The sequence below is a fragment of the Crinia signifera genome, chromosome 2 (assembly GCF_055691185.1).
Source record: "Crinia signifera chromosome 2, ASM5569118v1, whole genome shotgun sequence".
Classification (NCBI taxonomy): domain Eukaryota; kingdom Metazoa; phylum Chordata; class Amphibia; order Anura; family Myobatrachidae; genus Crinia; species Crinia signifera.
In genome coordinates this window covers 333839089-333863370 of record NC_139218.1, presented here as the reverse complement: position 1 = coordinate 333863370, position 24282 = coordinate 333839089, and the positions used below count along the sequence as shown (strand labels likewise).

At 40.6% G+C, this 24282-nt stretch overlaps 1 protein-coding gene across 1 annotated transcript in view; it reads right to left on the bottom strand.

Annotated features, from left to right (window-relative positions):
- Positions 1–24282, bottom strand: part of LOC146057790 (electroneutral sodium bicarbonate exchanger 1) — a 170104-nt gene that overhangs the window by 8077 nt on the left and 137745 nt on the right. The window contains exons 10-22 of the mRNA XM_083169467.1: positions 23889–24035; positions 22569–22669; positions 19204–19378; positions 18136–18269; positions 13850–14095; positions 13183–13288; positions 11070–11231; positions 8096–8209; positions 7285–7446; positions 5989–6240; positions 5459–5527; positions 3064–3237; positions 1007–1144 (exon numbers count right to left, since the gene is read on the bottom strand). Of these exons, the coding sequence (XP_083025593.1) occupies positions 1007–1144; positions 3064–3237; positions 5459–5527; positions 5989–6240; positions 7285–7446; positions 8096–8209; positions 11070–11231; positions 13183–13288; positions 13850–14095; positions 18136–18269; positions 19204–19378; positions 22569–22669; positions 23889–24035 (1980 nt within the window). The remainder of the gene's footprint in view (positions 1–1006; positions 1145–3063; positions 3238–5458; positions 5528–5988; positions 6241–7284; positions 7447–8095; positions 8210–11069; positions 11232–13182; positions 13289–13849; positions 14096–18135; positions 18270–19203; positions 19379–22568; positions 22670–23888; positions 24036–24282) is intronic.

Below are 24282 nucleotides of genomic sequence, written 5' to 3'. Positions count from 1 at the left end.
TCTCTGACAGGTGCAGAAAATGGACGCGATACTCCTGCAAATTTATAGCCACCCCATGGTCGCCCACAAATGGTCACTGTCACTCACTGCGTCAGCCATTGCTAATTATTTCCTGCTTGTGAGTGTGACCATGACAAAAAAACTGCAAAAAGTATGTCCATGAAGAAATTTGTCCACTGTGCCAGTTGAAGAGACCTATCCTACTACGCCAGATGAAGAAAATTATCCTACTACACCAGTTGAAGAGAACTATCCTACTAGGCCAGAAGAAAAGACGTATCCTACTATGCCAGCTGAAGGGACCTATCCTACTACGCCAGTTGAAGAGACCTATCCTATTACGTCAGATTAAGAGACTTATCCTACTATGCTAGTTGAAGAGACCTATCCTACTACGCCAGTTGAAGAGAACTATCCTTCTACTCCAGATGGAGAACTATCCTATTACGCCAGTTGAAGAGAACTATCCTACTACCCCAGTTGGAGAGAACTATCCTACTATGCCAGATGAAGAGACCTATCTACTACACCAGTTGAAGAGACCTATCCTACTACGCCAGATGAAAACTACCCTACTACGCAAGATGAGGAGACCTATCCTACTAAGCCTATTAAGCCAGATGTAGAGACCTATACTACTACGTCAGTTGAAGAGACCTATCCTACTTATGAAGAACCTTACAGATCTGGTTTAAAAAAAACACAAAAGCTAGAAAATAAAATCTTTTTGCTTTGATAAATGGCTAGCAAATGTAAAAACTTTGCTGCTGTTTAGGATCACAGTATTACTAGTTCTGTATTACTGTATATTCAGGGAATTCCTCAATTTCAGTGTTAGATTAAGTGTACTTTTTTTGTAGAAATATATATATATTGTATTATGTAGATGTACAAAAAATACAAAAACATGTGTTCCATAATCTCAGGTTAAAATACACACTTTAAATGAGGTAAATATTAGATATGTCAGACCCTAAACTGGTTTTCCAGCTTTTTTCCTCCTCACCTCCAATTCTTTAGCTTTGTTCTTAGCATCTTCTAGTATCTTTTTCTTGCTTTCTGGCATCAAGTCATCGAGCCAACTGAGCTCTCGGTTAGAGAAGCAGAAATCCATCACTTTGCGGACAAACACCAGTGCAAGGACCTGTCATGAACATTACTATGATCAGGTATATACAGTAGACAGCATACACATTACTGTTGTGGTGTATGCTGTCCATTACATAATAAGCAATTCTAATTATTTATAGCACACAGAATATAATTTCTAATATAAATGAGGCAGCTCATATTTTTCTCTCATGTTTTTTTAATTCAACATGTAAAAACTGGTTGTTATCAAATGTCCTTTACTGAGAACCCTACACAATGCTATATTTTTCCTATATGTAGTTGTAAAAACATTTTATTTACATTCATACTGTGAGCAGAATTAGAAAAACCAGTACAGTCTACAAAACTACATGTATTCTATGATATTAGGAAACATTATCCAAATTAATGTAAGATTATTTTAGCACATTGTATTTTTTAAACAATGTAGTGCATACATGCAAGGTTGTACTAGCTCACAGGGGCAGCCCTGAGTGGGCCCCACTGTATGGGGTTCCATCTGTTCCTCTAAGGATGAGGTTCTATAATACATATTTTACCTTATACAGCACAGTAATATGAAGTACGTTCTACAGTGCATTGCTGTTCTTAATCTTTTACCTTAACGTGCATGAACTAGCAGTGTTTACTATATACTGTATACAAGGTGCTCATAGTTTACACTCTCTAATGGTAAGCCAAGCCACTGTAGTGGCTGGCCACACTCCCTCTGGAAGCTGGCCACACCCCTAAAGTTGGGCCCCTACCACTGCATCCCCCCCCCCCAGTGGGCCCTTCATGTACCAGTCGAACACTACATTCATGCCAAAAAGGAACAGCAGTAACCACAGCAAATGTCTGTAGAGCACTGTGCAGTTTCCTTACATAAAAAAGTACAGTTATGGCTACAACATAACAGATCTCAAAACTGGATACAAAAATCCAAATGCAATCAAATTATTTTAAATTTTAAAATAAAACACAATGGCCTTTGCACACATAATGTTGCTGTGTGTAGTGATTCCTTTTTCCATTATAAGGTACTGCCAATATAATTACCACAACCCATTCAGTAATGGAGTACAGAATATATTTATGCAGAACACTTAGAGGGGTATTCAATGTTGGCCACTATATGGAACAGGGGAAATAGCGGCTTCTGTTTCCGACACCACTGAAGGCAGATTCTGACAAAAAAGATCCAACTTTAAAACAAGTTGGATCTGTTTTGTCAGAAACGGCAGCGGATTGTTCAATTCAATCCCCGGGCGTTTTCACCGAAACGCCAACTTTCCAACACTTGACAGCCGGAACATTAAATGCTGATGTTACAGTCAAGCTGAGCGAACATGGCCCGGGATTCCGACTGAAGGGATGTTCGGATAGTCGGAATCCCAGATTGAATACCGCCCTTAATGTGTCATACAGTGGAAGTGCAAAAATGTATCAAATCCTATATAATATAGTATTAGAGAAGACCTCATCCATGACAAGAGGACTACAGAGGACATACAAAAGACTAATACACTTGTGTTTTTTTATCATTATATTAAGGTGTGGTTCTTCTTAAAACAGAATGAAAATGACTTTATGAAGATTAACTGGCTTTAGGGTGAAATGTAATAGGATAAGAGATACAGAAAGTGAGAGATTTGGTAAGAAATCTGCAGTCTTTTTAAAGCGGCAATCATTTACACTGCAAAATCACACTGGGTTTGCAGTGTAAATGATTGCCGCTTTATAAAACCTGCAGATTTCTTACCAAATCTCTCACTTTCTGAATTGCTCACCCTATTAAATTTCCCTCTTAGTGTCAATGGGAATAAAACCTTTATGTATTATATTAACATACTATAAAAGCTTGTTTCAGGCATTGTTAGGCAAGAGTTTCTAATATATAATTGGAGTAGATTATACTTCTATCCTGGGAGAACATAAACTATAGAGACACAGTATACACATATATTTTACCATCATTGGGAACACAATAGCAGCTGGAGATGCCTTTATAACCCACAGTAAGACCAGACAGGTGAGCTGAATGATAGTGAACAGATGGACTTTGCGCAGGGGGACGTGCCGCAGGTAGATAAAATCTGGTTGATGTTTGGCCGGCATTGCAAAGAGAAGTAGACGGTCAAAGAACTGGAAAACACAGCAAGAGAGGTACTGTAGTCAGTTTATGCAGGAAGGAAATGAACAGTTACTGGTAATGATTATGTGGATTATGTTAAATTAATTGGGTTCTAAGTAGTTATTTGGATTTGACAGCTGTGTTCTAGTATTTTATTTTACATTTCTAGTATTGAAAGTTCTTTTAAAGCCAACAATATGAACCTATTATTTACTTGTATAGTGCCATTATACTCCCCAGCATGTTATATTTGGGAACAAAAACAGTAATAACACTGGGCCCTTATTCAGACCCATTCGCTAAGCAGCATTCTTTCGCTGCTTAGTGAGCAGGTAAATGTCGCCCGCCGGGGGAGTAAACGACAACCCCCAAACACATGAATGTCGGCGCCGACATGCGAATGGACGTGTACGCTTACCCATCCATTTGCATGCGGGCGTACGGGTGAAAAATCATTCAGTGGTCGCTGACCATCCGATAATTTATCCCCGATTGCAAATAAAAGTCAGTCTAGATTATTTATTTTTGCCTAAGAAATGGCCGAGAACAAGGCGGGGGCTGACGTCAGCCCCAAGACTCGCACAGGCTTCGCCACACCTGCATTCCCATGGGGATACCCAGCGTTTTGCTGGGTGCACCCACCGTTTTTGTGTCCCCATATGACAGCCCCCTGCCCGCCCACTACCCGGCCAGCATTCGCACATCGGGTCTGCACATATGTATATTCACTGATACGCATGCGCAAACCCAAACATCAGTCCCCGAGCCAAATACAATACATAGCGTACCAACCTGAATCACCCCCTCTATTGCGGTAGAGGGAAATGCGAATGAGGAAATGCTCTGTAAAGTGCCTACTAATATACAGGCACTATATAAATAACTGGTACTGTAACAAATAATATACAATGATAGTGTATATTATACTATAGTAGCCAACATATTATAAAGAAAGTATATACATCTTATCAAAGTACTGTAGAATGGAGAAAGACGTTTTCTGTATTTTACTTCTTAAAAAAGAAAAAAGCCATTTAAAACTAAGCTTGAAGTCTTATTAAATGTAATTGGAGTTTTTATTAATATGAGTCGTGTTTTGCCCCAGGAAGTCATTTGCATATCACTGGAGATGGCATTTCAATTAATTTACTCTGTATCAAGAGAATTCATTCTTGGTTGCATAATGTTGAGAAAAACTGAAGAGTGATGAGTGTTTTAACTTCTACATTGTCAAAGTCAGACGAGGTCATTACTGTACATAACACAGGAGACGCAGCACCGAGTTTGCACTGGTAGATTTATAATATGTATGGTAACTGGAACATAAAAAGTCATACATGGTAATATGTTCTTCAACTACCTGTCCTCTCCTTTCTCCCTTGCCTCCCCCTCCAGCTCAAAGCAATTAGGTGCTGTGATCTGTCACACAGCAGTCCTCACTGGCCGCCCTGACAGCCATGCTGATCAGTTGCCACAGACAGGTAGAATATTACCTATCTCATGGGAGATTTGCTGAGAGCAATTTACACAGGCACCCAAGAGCATTTGCCAGCAAGAGGGGAATAACAGTCTGCCAATCCTCCTGCAGCATAAGAGACAAGTGCACCCTTTTCCAATGAGGACAATGTGTGCAGCCTCTTCAGCTCATGTGAACTGACATTCTGCGTACTGTACTAATGCACGTAGGCTGGCATGCAGCCTGGCAGGAGAAAGCACATTACAAGAAGAGCTGGCAGATACTGGGCAAAGGCATATACCACCAGGGAAAATCAAAATGTACACTGTGATGACCTCTGCTTGTTTGCTTTGTTAAAAATGGTACTATATTCTAATTATATATATATATACACATACATACATACATACACTGTATATATATATATATATATATATATATATATATATATAAAAAATTGTAGAATACAAGATCGCACTCCATCCAACAAAAAGGTAACTCCCAGGGTGTCATCCAGAACTAAGTGACGAGTTCATGTATATAGAGAAAAAAGGACGCACTCTCCAGGTTTTAATTAAATGCAGATAAAATCAGCTGTGTATTTGGAAGATCATAAGTAACACGACATATTAGTATACTCAACGTAATATTAGCGTTTCAGTCCATAGAGGACCTTCATCAGGAGTTTTACAACGTATGCATCAATCCAATAGTAAGGCACAGCGTGGACCACACAGCAGGTTATTTCTGGTAATCAATAAACATAGTGCACTTACCTGTATTCCTCTCAGTGAAGATACCCCCATGTACAGAAATACTCCGTATAGAACTGGCATTGGGATAAACTGTAAAACAATAAGTTATTTAACATGGGGAACATTAGGAAAGTATTCTTCCATATTAATGCTTATTCAGGTTTGTCTATGCGTGATACAGATAATTTGCTTTTGTAAATAGCATGAATATATTTTAACTGGTATCTCTCAATTTTCAAACTGAAAAAATCCCACTAATAATAATAGAGTATGTATAAGATATATAAGGTGTCTGTGCCGAGTGCCCATTTATGTAACAACAGCATTAGATAGGGACTTGAAGTGCAGCATGAGCCATTACCAATGCTGGGGACATCTATTTGTATTTTAGATGAACAACAATACGTTCGTCAATAAGTCTCTTGACTGTACAGATAGAAGATACTGTAGATTCCGTGGATAGAAATTGTAGCTAGATAGCTACTGTAGACAGAAGACATAACTACAAAAAATAGATAGACAGACAGATTAGCTCATGTGTCCTGCTTTACCTTCAGCACTGTAGTCATGAACACAGAACATCCCATGAGCACAAATATCATCAGGCCCGTCACTCGCTGCTCTCGGATACCAAGAAACTTAGGCTGTTCTCCCGGAGCTGAGCATTCAGACTCCAGCTTAAGGCTATTCACATGGGTGATAGAAAGGACAGTGGCAGCGACAAACCATGGTAATCCCATGATAGAGCATATTCCCAGCATCACTCCCACCATCAGCAGGTCCAAATGGTAACCGCAACCTTTCTGATAGGGAGATAAAAAGGCTAATTAAGGTCTGCAGGATGGGTAATAAAATAGGTCTTATTGCCAAACAATATATTGGAGTTTCACATGAAAAGTGGGTACACACTAAACCAGGCATGTCCAAACTGTGGCCTTCCAGCTGTTGTGAAACTACACATCCCAGCATGCTTTCCATAGTTTTAGCATTCCCTAATAGCAAACTGCGGCAAGGCATAATGGGACTTTTAGTTTCACAACAGCTGAAGGGCCATAGTTTGGACATTTACAATGTCCCTCATGATTTCCCTTGTACTCCCTGAAATACTGGGGCAGACGATATAGGGGATATAGGGGGTAACCTGATAACTGTGGAGACCTAGGATCAGATAACTGTTGCCCCGCCAGAGTAAAAACTTGCCCTGTGCAAGACTGAGAATGGCTTGTGGAAATCATGCTGATGGGTGACTCGCTGCAAATCCAAACGCAACTCAGTCACCCTCTAATGATTTTTCCAGGGTGTGCAGTCCATGCGTATCCAAGAATTGACGCTTCGTGTGTGACATAAGCAGGTGATCGAGGACGGAGCCAACATCACACACCCTCCCTCAAAATGCTTGGGCACACCTGTGTTTTTCCTGACACTCCCAAAAAACGGGCAGTTACCACCCCCAAATGCAGGGTTCCTGTAAGTCAAACAGCGGCCGCCTTGTGATTAAAAAAAATCACAAAATGTGTCACTCTTTGGTGTGGTGCATGCGTACGGGGATCTGAAAGGGGGGGGGGGGGGTTCACAGACCATTTGCTTTCCTAGGGCCCACCAATGGGATCTTAATTCTGCTCTGTACATAATAAAGCCAATATCATCTAGTAGAGTAGGGGTATTCAACAACATCTATCTACACTTTTGAGCATGCACTGCCACATATTTAGCAGGCAGTTCCACAGCAGCTGAAGGGCCACAGGTTGACTATCCTTGGGACTGTACAAATATACAGTGGTGCATGTCGCTGCAGAGTATTTGTATGCTTTTCCCGCAACATTCTTATTATATTAATCACAGCTTACCTTCAGTTTATGCTCCTTCCTGTTAATAATGACAGCCGTAATCTGCTGGTCCATAAAAATCAGAATAGTGCATAACAGAGCGGGAATTACTGTTGGAAAAACGGTCCACCAAGGATTTGTTCCAATTGGGTTCACAAACCACCCTCTGTCATCTCTAGTTGGCTAGTAGGAAGTAAATATAGAATCAGACATGCCTCTATGCATGAACAAAGGCTCGTACAACCGATGATTCTACTCTGGGTTATACAGGAATACATAACCCAGATGGATACTCTGGGTTATGTATTGCTCAATGTCTCAGCTAATATACAGCTACATAATACTGTACATAACATAAACGCAACAATCTAGTGCTGAACACTGAAGGAACTTACTATAGGTTTATATGGGGATCCATATGGTAGGTGGACATGCATATGGTCAACATGGTAAAGAGGTCAACACAAGAAAAAAGTCATCATCTTTATAGTCAATACGTGGAAAAAATCTTGATGGGTTGTTTGTTTCTTTTTTCATCTTTTGAACGGTTTTATACAATACAAACTCTGTCTGGGAACGGTAAAGCCCGAAACAAGCCATATGACCTATTCAATGACAGTTAAAAAGCCTGTGGATCGCTGAAAACAGACACAGATTGTCGAAACTTTGTGAATTCTACAATCCAGCGGCCGTTTTCGACCATGCAGGTTCGACTATTTAAAAAGTGGAATCTGCATCGTTGAGTCTGATGCCCGATATTTCCGACTGTTGTGAAAAATACGAAACCATCTACAAAACAATAGGTAAATTCCCTCTTATGATCTCAAATTACCTTGAATTCATTTGGGACCTGAAGTTTTGGAGACGGAACTCCAATTAAATAATCCAGAATTACCATGGACAGGATTGTGAGAAATACCGCAAAGTCACTCACCATTGATCGAACCTAAGCAAAATATAAATTCACATTAATTCACAGACTTTCTAATTTTTAAGTTCTTATGGGGCCTACACACAAGGCGATTTGATGGCATTTTCTAAGTGATCTCACTAGATCGCTTAGAAAATGCCCCTACATCACTATGAGTAGGTACCATAGTGATAGCGATGCGTGGTCCTGTGCATCACTATCGCCCGGCGAGGAATATCCGGCATGCTATATAAAGCTATAATCGCTGGTGTCAGGGCCAGTATTCTCATCATAGAACATTGGCCCTGACAGATCGCTCAGCAAACAGGGGGCTATTTTGGTTCACTCGTTCTGACAGAAACAAAATAACTCACCCAAATCTAATTCTCTCTGCACATTTTACATCTGCCCCCCTGCAGTGCACATGGTATTGTCCATCTAAGAAGGAATTTGTCAGAAAGAGTGAACCAAAATAGCCCCCACAGTGCTGACAAGTCGCTGTGTGCTGCACAATCTTGTTGAAGTGCTGTTCGAGATCTAGCACCGCTCAGAACGCTCCAGCATCTCCCCGTGTGTAGGACCCTTTACACAAGTTTTCGGTATCACATTTTCTCCTCAAACACATTCACTAGAATGTCAAAATGTTATGTCAAGGGGGCGTGGCTTTGCCGGCATTGTGAGAGGGTGCAGGGACCGGGAGCTCCGTCATTATCCTGTATAGATATCCTTCCCCGGGACCCGTGGACACTCTATACTCACCTCCTCTTGCATCGGAACTGCTCCTGAGTTACGGGCGCCACTTGTGGACCGCCTTGACGGATTGTGGAGAACTGGTTGACTGGAGGGCCTGCTGCGATCTGTGAACTGGGCGGGTTTGGGTGCCTGGAGACTCTCCTGAGGAGTAGCGGGGAGAGCGGGAGTTGTCTCTGACGAGGCGCGCTGCTTGGCCGCATGGGGGGCCCGGCGCCATCTTGCCTGCCTGTCTCCTGGTCGGAGGTGCCTGTGTTAAGATACTTCTGCAGACACTGGGCTCGGCGGGCATTCCTTATCTGTCTGAAGCCCGCAGGGAGGGGTTTAAATCCTGGTGGGACGCATATTGCTGTCATAGTTGCTGGATACTTGCTCCGTGGGATGTGCTGCGGGATCCTGACGACCCTGGGCTGCTTGTGTCGATTTGTGCGAAACGTTGGCTGTGATTGGTGGCCATTTTGAGCTCCGGGTGCCTGCGTTTATCCTGCTGGACTGTACATCCAACTCTGTTGATCTGGGCGGCATGCTAGCCATCGCCTGTTCACAGAGACTGCTCAATTGCACTACACTCCTGGTGGTCCTCTTGTGCTGGTAGGTCCATCCTCTATACTTACCTCACGATGGCCATTACCGTGTCTACTATCCTGGTGGCGCTGAATGCCTCTTCACCGAAACTGATGCGGATGCTTTCTTCAATAACTGACACTAGCTAGTTGCCCTGTTCTGATCCTGAACCTACAATTGATGTCAAAGTGTCGGATCCATTAATTTCCCCTACTGTAGAGATATCTGCATATTCCCCTATTGGCTCTGAGCTCACCCACTTTTACCCAATGATACCCTACCCAGTGGAGAAAAGTTATCCTCATGTTGTCAATTTCCAATATGATGACCTGATTTATTTGCAACTTCTTCATGCCTTCAGAATTGACCACTCCAGGACTATCCAACATCTTTGTGCTGATAGCACCTGCTTGGGACTGCCCCATTTTCGTATCCTATACTCTGTATTTGGCTGGGTATGGTCGTATTATTATTGTGGAACTTATCCTTATATCCCCCCATGTTGTCGGCAAGGACCCTGATCCAATGACTTTTCCTGATTTGGAAGAATGGCCAGACTAACAGTATAGAATAAATGTATATCCTGATTTTCTTGTTGTCCGTCAATAAGGTACCGACTATCCTATATGCCTTTTTTTTTTTAATTTAAACCTATAATTCTGTTGGAGTCAATTCGGCCTCACCTATGTGGTTATATGTTATAAGTTACTACATATTTGCATTAACAAGTACAGTATATAATATTCATGCCATTGCCCCGACATATCTCTGTTCCAATATCCAATATCCTGATCTTGGGGAGAGAGAGTTTGTTTAGATTAGTTTAGATTAGGGAAGGGGTAGGGGGTAGTTAATGGGATCCAGGCACACCTTAGTTGGGGTGGGTTGTACAGGGTGGGGGTTATGTGGGAGGTTTGCTTTGGGATTTTGGGTGGTTTATTTTAATAGAGCTAGTGGGTTTAGGTAAGGTGGTGGGTTTACTTTCTCTTTTTGAAATTTAAGTAGGTTAGCAGTAGATTATTGCATATTGTTTAGTGGTGCTTTCAACTTAAAACTGTTTTACATTGCAATTTGATGGTGCTTAATAATTACTGAGAAAAACAATGATATACTCGCACTCTCCTTTATATACATATGTCCATGAAGCCACGAATGGCGCCTCAGAGTTTATGTGTTTATCAGCGCCTTGGAAGGTCGATCTTCGCTCAATATATCCTTGTACCTATAAACACGACTCCTTATAGCTACTTTTCTGTAACCGATATATGTATGTGTTTATGGATTTCCCCTTTCCGAAATATGCACCCTTTGTAGTACCACCGCTTGTATTGTAGCGTATTGTTTTGTTTTTGTTTTTCATATACAAAACCAATAAAAAACTACTCAATTTAAAAAAAAAATGTTATGTCAACACAATTAAAATACTGACATACCACATGTCAACATACTTGAAATGTCAACATTACAGTTAGATGTCAAAATTGTGAAAAATGCCGACATTATATAGTTAACATGCTGTATGTCGTCATTTCAACAACTAACATAACACATGTAATCCTGTGGAGAACAGTTTCACTCTTACCTTAGTAGGAAAGTACCGACTTGTTTTAAACGTCTTCAATGTGCCGGACAGCGCAAATGTGGTGAAAAACAAGATGGCGGACCAGAAAAGAACATCTGGGGTGTACGGCCCATGTTCGTCGCAGGCTGGTCCCACAAACTCTCCTTGCATCATCTTACATTCCTAGGAAATAAAAGATATCACTGCATACAGACCATTTATTTCCTTAATGTAGGTATTTCACTTAAAAGAATTAGAATTTCCACTTGACACAAACTGGTCAGTAATTTTTATCTACTTATTTATTAACATGATCTTACATAGAGCAGCAAATTCCATTAAGCTTTGCAATTGAAAACATTGATAGAACAAACGGTGGTTACAGACCATCAAAACATAGGAGGACCCTGCAGGATAATATAATATTACTGTCTATAGTAATGCCTAGCATTAATGTTTTGGTAATTACCGATTATAATTCTGAACTATTGCACTTCAGGTTTGGTCCTGTCCTATAACCTAACCTATTACATAATGTAAGCATTATATAACAGGCAGACCTAGACAAAAGTATTAGCTACTCTTTTTCATTATAGTCTGGCAGGAGTATATTTATTACCATTCAGCAATGTCATTTGTGTTATAAAAAGGCAGAGAGTGGGTTTTCTCATCAACAAAAGCCATTTCATCTGATCCTAATTAGTGGTTTCTGGGTAGCTAGAGAAGACAGATGAGCCTCTGTCAGCCCTCTAACATAATGGAATTGAGCGCTTAGTAGCGTCACCTTTATCACTCACTGAGTGTTTGGATAGTGTAACCGTAGAGCCCCAGGAAGTATGACTCACTGGCAGAAGCAAAGAGGTCTGAAATCTTATTTGTGCTGGTGGCATCTATGGATTAGATGCAATGTTTTAAAAAAAATGCTGTTGTACATTATTATTAAAACAAGCTGGGTTGAGGGTTTGTCCTTCCTCAGAAAATCGTACTTTGTGTGGGCAATAGTACTGACACGCCTCACTCATCCCTACACCAGAACAGGAAACACCAGCACTGTGCACTTTCCAGATTCACTTTTAGCAGTAAATAATTTTTTTCTGCATACTTCAAACTATAGATTTGAGCACCTTGCAATTTCTGAGCATTATATACAGCTTAGTTAAAGCAGTCTTCTGCAGTATGCCTCTTGCCATGTACTCAGTGGCGTAGCTATCATGTGGCAGCCCCCACAGCGGCTTGGGGGAGCGGGGCCAGCGGGGTCTGTGGTGGGCGCCTGGCACAGGATAGCTACCGCCACTGTGTCCAGTCATGTGTCAGCAGCGCCCGTCACTGACATCAGGCTGCCGCAGGTCCCCCCCTCACCTATGTGCAACAGCAAGGATTATCTAGATCGCGGCGGACAGCTTGCCTTGTAGCGCTATGTGCCGTCGGGGCGGGAAGCGCTGCTGATTTGAAAAGATCGGCCAGACACTGACTGGTTGAATTCTGTAAACCAATCAGCATCCGGCCGGTCTTTTCAAATAAGCAGTTATTCCTGCTCCGACGGCACATAGCGCTACAATGCAAGCTGTCAGCCGCTGTCCGCTGCACTGGCGTGGCCAAGTTTATATTTGTGTAAGTGCTGCCGCTGCTTCAGAGTAACCGGTAGGCGGCTTTTCACAAGCCTGTGCCGTGGCTCCCCAGGACGAGAGTAATGAAGAGCTCTCTTCCACTCTGTTAGGGGAGCGGGCCGAGCGACAGTCACTAAGCAGCGGCGGGCACCAGGAAGCACCATCAGTGGGACCCATCGGCAATGGCAGCAGTGGTGGACAACCAGTTTTCCAGCTCCTCCCTCCGGTGAGTGCAGACTTGTTGCAGCTTTCTTGCCTGCCAGCTGCTTGATATAAGTACAGGGTAGCGGTAACTCCATGGCACTGGGAGCAGCTATGCATTATGCCTCCTATAAGTGTCTTATGATGCTGGCTTCTCCTTGCAAGAATCTGATCCCCCAGCGTGGCTGCACGCATTGCACAATTGAATAAACTTGTCTCAGAGTAAAGACAGAGAGGTATTGTGTATGGGGCATTCTTGCGGGCACCTAAAAAAAGTTCTGGCTTGGGGAAGCAAAATGTATAGTTACGCCACTGCATGTACTTACACTGACAGTTAGATTGTCCCAGTCATTATCAGAGAGGCTGATGTTGTTTTCCTTCCAGTAAAGTAAGGTCTTGTTTGATGGTACATCCGGAGCAGCACATTTACAGCTAAACAGAAAGGAAGGCCGTCACATAATGTATGCATAATATAAATTGGCCCTATCCCAGGAGCCCTGCTAACCTCTGCAATAGGGGACAGGGTGGCCCCCACCTGAATGCACTAACGGTGTACCAGCTCAGTGCCTGATTAACAAATAGCCTAATAAGGCTGCAGCTTAGGGCGCCAGGAACTCGGGGGGGGGGGGGGGGGGGGGGCAGTATGAACATGTGTTTAGCAGCATTACAAGGGGAGCTACATATGTATTATCCAAAGGCACCTGGAACCATTAATCAGGCCCTGTACCAACTGCTCCTACTGGACCATGAGGCGGAACCCATCAGTGAGTGCCGATTCTGAGTTCAGCAGACAGTTGAATCTCGTGTGACTGACCCTGGCCAACCGGCAGTTTTACCTTTCATTTAAGGTGGGGCACCAAACTCCAACTTGCCTCTTGGGGACTGTGATAAATTCACATCTCTGTCAATGTGTATGTATACCAGAGTGATTTATCCATTACATAAACATTGTACACACATAACAAACATGAACAGCCATGCATGGACACTTACTAATAAAGGGTTAGCTTGTCCAGTTGGCTGTGCATGTGAATGGGATATGTCTCCCCCAAGTGTATCAGCTTCTCTATGGCTTCATAGATAAAAATGATGCAAATCAGTGACGCAAATGCTTCTTCTGTAAAACGCGTGATGTAACAGACCAAAGAGCTGGCATCAGTGGCAACAAGAACAATGCAGAGGAAAGCTGTCCAAAGTCCAATGCATGCTCTCAGCGAGAGATAGGAGAGATGATAGTCTCTGTAAGAGAGAAGACAACAGTATATAGAAAAGGAACAGACAGGTTGTCATTCACGGTAATAATAAAAATACCAAAATAACAAGGCAAATAAACTCCCTAAACAGAACATGTGCTCTATAAAGCAGGTAATATGATGCTTGAAGATATGGAAGTGTGCAGTGACTATTTAATCTACTGAGATCTCACATTCAAAGAACGTTTAATAGCAAGTCTCATATTCTGTGTGATCCTGTGCTTTGTTCCGATCCTTTCAAATACCAGATAATGTGCTTTTTCTAACAATACATAAAAAATTGTGACACAATTGTGATCAAACTGTGATCAATGGAAAACCAATTTGTGGAGGGTTATGAAGGTGATATTGATTGATCTGGATATAGCCACATTGTACTTTGATTTAGGCACAGACTCTTTTCTGGTTAATACTTAAAATTAACCAGAAAGGGATAGTATGAATGATGTAGCCTGAAGTCTGAAAACCTTTTTTATTTAATCGAAGAAATCATTATGTTCTACTCAAAACATAAATAAAACAAACTAAATAAGTATAAGTATCACAATGGGAAAAAAGAACAATACTGATGCACACTCTAGGTGCTAAGAACACTGATAGTAAAAATAATTTTGATAACTCTTACAATTAACATGGAGTATAATTGAAGTTCTTCGCACACATTTGCGCAAATATGTGGGCCCATCCACCGCGTCCAGGTGAACTTCATTAGAAGGGTCCCTAACATTTCTAATACTAACACATTATATAAATTTATCTAGGTCTTACCTTCAAATAGAGCCCATATTAACATGCAGTCAGCAATGTAGGAACCTGTGCTAATTAAAACACCTGAAGGTAGATGGGAGGGGTGCCAGTGCCAGAATGAAGGTGCCTTACCTTCAGTGTACAATATATACACAAATATTTGGGAAAGAGGGGGGGGGGGGCTGGAAGTTAAGGCTTTTTATATTTTATATTATTATATAATGTGTTAGTATTAGAAATGTTAGGGACCCATCTAATGAAGTTCACCTGGACGAGGTGGATGGGCCCACATATTTGCGCAAATTTGTGCTAAGAACTTCAATTATACTCCATGTTAATTGTAAAAGTTATCAAAATTATTTTTACTATCAGTGTTCTTAGCACCTAGAGTGTGCATCAGTATTGTTCTTTTTTCCTGTATGGTACTAGAAGCCTTAACTTGGTAGCACCTCTCATTATGTTTAAAAATATGGTGTGCAGTCCCCCCCTCTTTCCTAAGTATTAAAATGGACAGTTTTTATAAAAGGACAAATGCATTAACAATCATTAGCACAATTGCTTTGCATTTGTATCGTGAAAAATATATGAAATTGCTGCATTGGTGTCAAGTTGATAAAAAACAACAAGAAAGGCCAGACCATAACAATAGTCCCTCCAGAACCTCTATAATGAAGACACCAAAAAGGAGCATTAAATGTGAAAAATATTTCATATATTTTCCTGAAGATACTGACTGCTTTACTGACCAAATTCATTATGAATTATATTCTATACTGTTATATGCTACACAGTAAGAGATGCGGATTCTGGCAAATGTTCATACAATGAAACCTTTTTAAGATGGGTTAGATGTTAGATCTTTTGAAGAAAATAACCTATGGCCGTATTCACATCACTCTATTGTATTATAGATATACTGTAGAATGGTTAAAGTACGCCAGGAGCTGGTCCATTGTAGCTCTCCGGCAACAATCCTTAACCTACCTATTAATATAGTTAAACATAAGGTATAAGATCCTCTCCCTTACTCAATCTAGATTGCTGGAACACATTCAGCACTAACCGCCTCTATAAAACTCTTAAGGTGCCCATAGACTAGTGTGGAATTGGGCTTTTAATTGCATTTTATTCGCACCAATTATGTTTTATATGTGCCATTTCATTTGTGTGTGCTTATTTTTCTTATATTGAAGTAAAACGATTGTAAAGATCATCCAATTTTCTCTTTTTAATATCTAAGCGCTGCTATCTCCTTCTCTTTTTTTGCTTTCTATATATGTATACACAGGAGTAACTAACCTGTTTTGGGCAGCTGCTGGGAAGCTACTCCTGCCAAGCGCCCCCTGCAGATCCCTACCCTCTTTAGGGCGGGCTCTACATTTTTCTCTATTTTTTGTGCCCATATACTTGTCTGATTTGGGACGATTTCACCCAATTCCGACGGATCAGGCTAAGAAATTGGCCCAAATTGGATGTGTGTGATGTCCCCCTTGGGTCCAATGCACGGTCATGTGCCAATCGGACCTGAGCCAGAAGTCGGACCTGCTGCCAGAGAACGGGGTCACATGCAATACAGCGCATGTTAAAGGACCGCATGCAATGTATTGCTCAGGGGAATCTGATGGCCCATACACCGCTGGGATACATTGCAGTAGTGTATGGGCATCTTTAGAACTACTGAAATGACTATTCAGAGTCATAGTAACAGTAATTAAATCTTACCCATTAACATTTTTGAGAAAATTCATGACATATATTCATAAAGTATAGTCAATATGTTGACACCATATGGTCCACATACATAATGTTGATAAGGTCAATCAAAAGGTCAATATGGTTAAATGGTCGACACATGAAAAAGTCAACATGACTTTTTGACATTTTTACTTTTTTGCACATTTTTACACTTTTCCATCCACATGGCGAGTGAAGCACGCCATGGGAGGGGACTCGGTACACTAAGTAGGGGGACCCTGTGCTGAACTCTACAAATTGACCTAGTGTCAACCTTTTCTATGCCAACCTGTTGCTTGTGTTGACCTTTTGTCCATCTCAACCTTGCGCCTGTCCGACTTTTGGGGTCCACGTAAATACGGTTAACCTTTTCACTGTTGACCCACCCCAATGTCAAAACAAGGGATAGCTCACAATACAAGAACAAATATGAAATGTTATACTCAGTCTTTTTAGAACAGTAATTTGAAAATGACAGAGTAAGTAAAGTCATGGTCTAGGAATAATAATGGCCGCATATTAAGAGCGCAAACTGATATACTACACAGAAGTGCCCACAAGATGACTAGCGCTAGTGAGCTGCTGGGTCCTGTGTGAGTATCAGGAAGTAGTTTATTGCATCTGTTTGTGACTGAGTAGATGTATGAAGCAGTGATAAAGGAGGAGAAGTGAGCCAGAGGAGAAGTGGCCCATGGCAACCAATCAGATGCTCTGTATAATTTTATATTATGCAAATTATAGATGTTACTTCAGTGCTGATTGGTTGCCATGTGCCACATCTCCTCTGGCTCACTTCTCCTCCCTTATCACTGCTTTATACATCTACCCCGGTCCTAACACACTTGGGGCAGGATGTAATAAAGTCCGAGTTCGGTGGATGTTTGAGATGCTGGCCGAATGTGGACTTTTTTTTTAAAGAGGCAATCAGTTACAAGGCAAAACATGCCTTGTAAATGATTGCCCCTTCAAAGAAAAACATCCAAGTTTGACTGGCATCCCACACATCCGTGTAACTCATCCTACCCTTGTTCGGGTGAATAAGAAGCTCAACACTAGCGAGTCACACAGGACAAGGCATTCTGAGAAGGGTGGTCGGGCATGAATACAGAAATAGTCTATCTAAAATGTTTATTATAATTATTTAAATACATTTTTTATGCTCTCTATCACATCTTACAGTTAGGTTTGACACTCTTGCTCTCCATGAATAACGTGTGCAGATTAGTGGGAGCAGGGGACGGTGATGCGGCAGCAGCTGAAATGACTGCAGTTTCCAATTTTACCTGCCTCAGTTCACATTAAGGGCACATAGCTAAATATACAGTATGAGATTCAGCTGTCTGTAATATAATGTAAGCTAATATTCTATTAATCTCGACTTTTTCACAGACCCACAGCAGAATGGCAGGTTTTTATTAAATTGTATAAATTAACTTAGAGTTTTAAACAGGAAGATTTGGATTTTAAGTGCTCTATAAATAAATGCAATTTCAGTAGGAGCCAATTTTTCTCTGCGAATTAGTCATCAGAAACTTGGTGTCTTACTTGCAAAACTTGAAAAGAATCTTCTCGAACACCAACACAGGTCCTGTACTTCCCAAAATAGTCAGCGGTTGTCCGGCAAATAGTGAGTAAGCAATTCCGGTCATAGAAGCACCAAACAGGGATTCTATTGCACTCTGCGGAAGCATAAAGATCCGTTTATTCACTATACACCTTGCCTCCTATATCACATCAACACATTTTGGGCCTCATTCTGGTTGGCTTGCAAAAGAAAACCCTTTCTCTAATGGACAAAACCATGCTGAGTTACATTTGGGAAAGTTATTTTGTTTCTGTGCAGGATAAATACTGGCTGCTTTATTTTTACACTGGAATATAGATAGCAGTTTAACTAGATATTTGTAGACCCCATAGCAAAAGTTTGTAAGGGCCCCCTATTTATCAACTGCTAGTTAAAAATGTATGTAAAATATATTACTTAGACAGTAAAGATGTGCCCCATAGCAGCTGCACCCCTTCACCCATGGTAGTTATGCCTTTGTACACACCCCACCCACATGTAACTCTCTCTGCACATGTTACATCTGCCCCACCTGCAGTGCACATGGTTTTGTCCATTAAAGAAGGAGTTTGTATTTGCAAGCCAACCAGAATCAGGCCCTTTATCTGCAGACAGCATTCAGCTGCAATCAAAGCAGCATTGGTTTGGTTAGGACACTGGAATAATACTATGTGCTTTACTTTAATTATCTTCCCCATCCCAGTTATTAAAGTCTGTTGGTGACAATTTGAGAATTTAGCAGCATAATTAGCTAAAGTTAGTTTGCTACGTAATACAAAAAGCCGGCATTAGGCCTTGCCGAACGCCGGAGGAAAAAAAAATCTGAGCTTTAAACCCATTAATTGGTCATTAACCAGGCGATACCAGACACATTCAAAGCTTAAATAAAGCCAGAGATAGGGATTATCCTGATTAGAAGAAGTGCAATGATGGCAATTACACAGCTGATATAATGAAGCAAGATGTGCTACGCTGACTTGTGAAATAACAAGAAGATAGAGTACGTGGGAAAGGTTCTGGTTGGGATGAGGCACATATTAGTTCCTTACTATTCGGCCTTCTGTAGCTTCTCCAAGCAAACCCCCAAATGTGATGACCGGAGACATGCAAGCACAGTACAGGAAGAGGAAAGAAGCCACACACTGTAAGCTCAGCGCATCCCTGTAGTCACTCCAGTACCAAGGAGCTTTTCTTTTTATGTCTACCACCAGACCGCCAAATAGCCTGCAATGAATAACAGAGAGTGTGCTTCACTGCCAGGCAGATCACCAGGGACAAGTACACAGTATACACTGGGGAGTCTGGGAACCGCGCCTCTACAGCAGTTATCCAACGGTCTTGTTATTTAGCCAACCGCTGGCTCCAATCAGACATACTATATAAGTTAGAGGCCTAAGAGAGACAACAAATATATATAGAACAGTATTATATGGCTTTATTGAAGATAATTATATATATATCTGTAAATATAGCCAGAGATTAAATATTTACTGTGCTGAAACCATGGGTGTGCGATTATTGAGGACCCCATAAAGGAACATTGCTATTATGCATAATTGACACCTTTTATTAATTAGAGATTTTGTGTAGGTGACATTTTAGGAAATTCACGAATGTGACAGTAGATCAGAGGCTGATATTTACTGGGTGTCATTGTGCTTTATGCTGCAAATAACAGTTTGTTTTATAAAAAATTACAAAGACAGGTAACAAGAGTGAGGACATATAATAAAGGAAGAGCTAGATGCTTATTATGACACTCTTTTTAAAAGAAAGGGACATTTGGGCCAGGATGTAACGAGAGGCGATTTTAGCGGCTCCAAAAAAAGTCTCTCCATGTTGGATGCTAGACTGTCCGACTTTTGCTCTCCTTTTGCAAATCGGATAAGACTTCTTAGCAGTATTTAGACTTCCAGGAAGTGTCCGATTTATTTGGACCAACCGGAATGAGACGTACAGTATACAGTATAACAGTGACAGGTCAGGACGTATTGGGACTCCACTTAGCAAGTCATTCTGATATAATTAGAGCTGGTTAGTTATAATCGTCAATTTTTAAAATACTGTAACTTACGAGTACAAAATTAGAGCACATTTGTAATAAATAAACATTGTAAATATTATTTCTAAATTTAAAAATGTAATAATTGACTTTGATTTGTCAAAATAGCTTATGTACTGTACACATATTTTTATTTTATTTTGTGGTATGCACATAGGGATGCTAGCCAGTTGCATAAACAGCTTTTGCTGGATAAATTGATATACAGCATATATATTTGTATTTAATTGTGACTATTTGCATAAACATATTCTTGTACAGTATTTCCCACCCAAACAGTGTTACATTATTGGTTATGCACGTACATTCGCATACAATAATATGTGGATTGTCTCTAATTGGGACTGTATTTGGATAACACATACTGTAATGTAACACTGTTTCACTGGGAAACATTGTATCAGAACATTTTTTATGCAATTACAGTCGCAAATACACGCAGAATATAGGCACTCTGTATATCATTTTAATCAACAAACGCTGCTTGTGTGTCTGTTATGCATTTTGCCTGAAAAACACAAAAAAAACATCTACAGTACATGACCTATTTTCACAAATCAAAGTACATTTTGCATTTTTAAGGTCAGAAATAATTTATTGTTTATATATTTATTACAAATATGCACTACTTGTAAGTTAACTTAAACATTGCTGAATATAACTCACCCAAACAAACAAGCTCAAAATATGTCCGACTTTGTTTCAAGTTGCTTTGTGTTTGAGTTCTGAACTCGGCTCGCATTGTATGGCCAGAGTTGTATGTTTAACATGGTCAAAACATCTGCATATGACTTTACCAGCCGTTTGTATTTGGAGCTGAAAGTCAGAATTTTACTGAAATTGGATACTGTTAGATTGTCCGACTTTGTAAATGTAATATTGGACCAAAATCATCTCTCATTACGTCCCAGCCTTGGTATTAATATATGACCTTTAAAGACACAATTATGCAAATGTTACCCCGATACTGCCATTTGCTTACAGATATACACAGGGCTATTTTTCAGCAGGCTCCAGCAGGAACTGAGGCCCTTATTCTAGTTCACTCTGACAAAATGTTTCTTAGATGGACAAAACCATGTGCACTGCAGGTGAGGCAGGTGTAAAACCCCACCCAAATCTAATTATCTCTGCACAAGTAACACCTGCCTCACCTGCAGTGCACATGGTTTTGTCCAACTAAGAAATATTTTGTCAGAAAGAGTGAACTAGAATAAGGGCCTCAGTTCCTGCTGGAGCCTGCTGAAAAATAGCCCTGGATATACAGATGTGTTCTCAAAAACCTAGTCTCAATATGCCATGCTGCCCGAGACGCCTGGCTCAAGTGGGTCACTCAAAGTGGTGAAGCATAGTGACTTTAAATCTGCCTCTTATTCTGGTCACAGACCAAGCAAAAAACACCACAATAAAATGTGTTCAGAAAAACATGGCATTATATATCTTCATATAAAGAGGCAGACGTAGCCTCACATAAATGTTGAAGAGTTGCATATTAAATAACCAGTGCAGTCTTGTGAATCACATTGCAACCAAGATTAACACTCAAGTAAAGTTGAAAAAGGTCTGTTGTTCACAAGGTACCTGGCGCGAAGAGAAGCTGCTGCAATAGCGAATGAGGACACATCTGTACACTTGGGTTGATCATGATAAATGCACATACACTTGTTAATGAGTAAGATGTTAGCACACGAAAGAACAATAGAATGAAAAGATTGCTAGGTCTGCAACCGTGTAAGGAAAATCAATCACATGTTTTAATGATCAGGCTATATGACACATTAGGGATTTGTTTCATGCAAATACATATATAAATTGAATATAATATATAAAAAAACAGATCATATAATGCTAGCTAATTTTTTAGACTCCATTTAATAGAAAACAGACTAGAAGATAAAAATAGTATTACATGTTATCTTCATAGTTTATTACAGGTGTGCTGTGACTTATCCACAGCTCATGTCGACAGTCATCAGGTCGATAAAAGAATGTTGACATGAAAACCTTCCAACAAACCGTCCCTGTGTTTTAGTGGCATGTGGCCTTCTCCTGGCTGCAGCACGGCCCAGCATCTTCCTCCGGATCCCGGCAATGCCGTGGCACTGACTTTGGAAATGACATGTGAACCATGACTATGTTCTGATGTCGACATTATAAACGTCAACATGGTTACTGTTGCCCATTTGACCGGATTTTGTATCTTTAATGCCCTATATATATGTGTGTTTGTATCCTATATGCCTCAGAGTAATCATCAGTATATGGCTTTGTTTTGCGGATGTGTTTGCATTGAATTTCTGTCACTCTGATGTCACAGAATTCCCCATGTTACTGCAGGCCATATTCACTGACCTTCCTGTGCGCTGCAGTTCAGGTCCACTTTGTTCTGGCTCTGGCTCAGGATCCACATGACAAACGTTTCCATTGGGTACTCCGGGCATTTTTCTCTTCTCCTATAGGATCATAAAAACACAACAAAACTATTTCAAAATGTGTTAAATAGGAAATGAAGCCAACACATACTTGCCTACTTTTAAATACTAGTTTCAGGGAGATTATAGATGGCAGTAGAATTTTGCAAAGTGCCCCATTGAGGGTGCATGTCATGCTCCTCCCAAAGGGCGTGTCTAGTTCCATATATGGAGAGATTGTGAAAAGAGTTTGTGAACGTGGCACCTAGAAAGGTGTGTACTGCTACATCTGAGAGGAATCTTGTAAAATGACTTATAGCCAAATGTAGATGAGCCCCAAAGCAGTTAGTAAGAGATACTATACTTGGTAAAGTGTTGGGAAATGGTGCTGATGATTCAATGTAAATGTATTTATCATTCCTTTTTTCCCCAAAAAAATGTAACCGTGTATTGTGGGCTAGGTGAAATGAGGGAGATTGCTAGACTAATGAGGGAGAGAGGGAGATTACTGTTATTTCAGAATGCAGGAGGGTAGGCAACTATGAGCCAACATAATGATAATTTTTCGAACATATGTTGCAATGCGAAACCCCTACTAGCCTTTTCTCAATTTTAAGTAATATGGTAAGAAATGTTGTACTGTATATAGAAGTACAAATTGGTATTTATTATTTAACAGTTCTTTATATAGCACACACATATTATGCAGTATATGATTCCGTAAGGCACTACAAAATCTGTGCACTACAAAATTATGATTTTTTTTATATAACAAGTCTTTGCCTATTAGATTATTATTTAAAATATCATACAATAGGGTGGAAATCATATGGATGCTGTTCTTACTGCTTCTAAAGAGGGGACAGGAATATTCTTGTACAGCAAAGGCCCAATCAAAATAGACAATTTTGACCTGAAAACAGTTCACTTTAACCATTTGAGCTGCTATCAGCTCAAAAGACGGCCATTGTGTAGGGTCGACAATGAGCACTGATGCGCACTCTTGCATCATCACGGCCCACCGCCGCTCATATGCCTTTATTATCAGATGAGCGGTGGGGTGGACAGCTTTCCATAGCATCCTGCTTTGGAAAGCTGCCCCCCGCCGTTAAAAATTGCTTGCACGGGTGAAAATCATGTATATGGACTGAGAAAATTCCAGCAGAGCAATTTTCGACATTGTCGCTATAATGGGCAATTAAGCCCAGTGTGTATGCACCTTAAGAAGAGATATTATTTTAAACTCATTTCTGATACCAACCTGAGAAGGAACATTTTTTGGTGGCTCAATTCTAATGGATGGGTCCCATTCTCCCGGTGGGAGCACCGTCACTTGATCCAAGAATTCATCAATCCCAGCTAATAGGTCTTCTCTGTCTTTTGCTTTGTAAGCAACATCGTGAAAAATCTTTAAAAACATTATTAGTTTATTATAGCAACTGTTAAGAAATCAATCAAAACTTGATGTTTTGTATGGGCTCTATATTTGCTTTTTATTTAATTATTACATAAAGTCTTGTGCAAACTGGGTTCTGAGGGAAACTTGCAGAGGTGCCTCGGGTTGGTGGTCAAGGACTAAATCAAATTATTCATGGTCAACGTGATAGGCAAACACCGTGCTGGTGGTGGCCAATCAGAATACATGGGGAAAATGA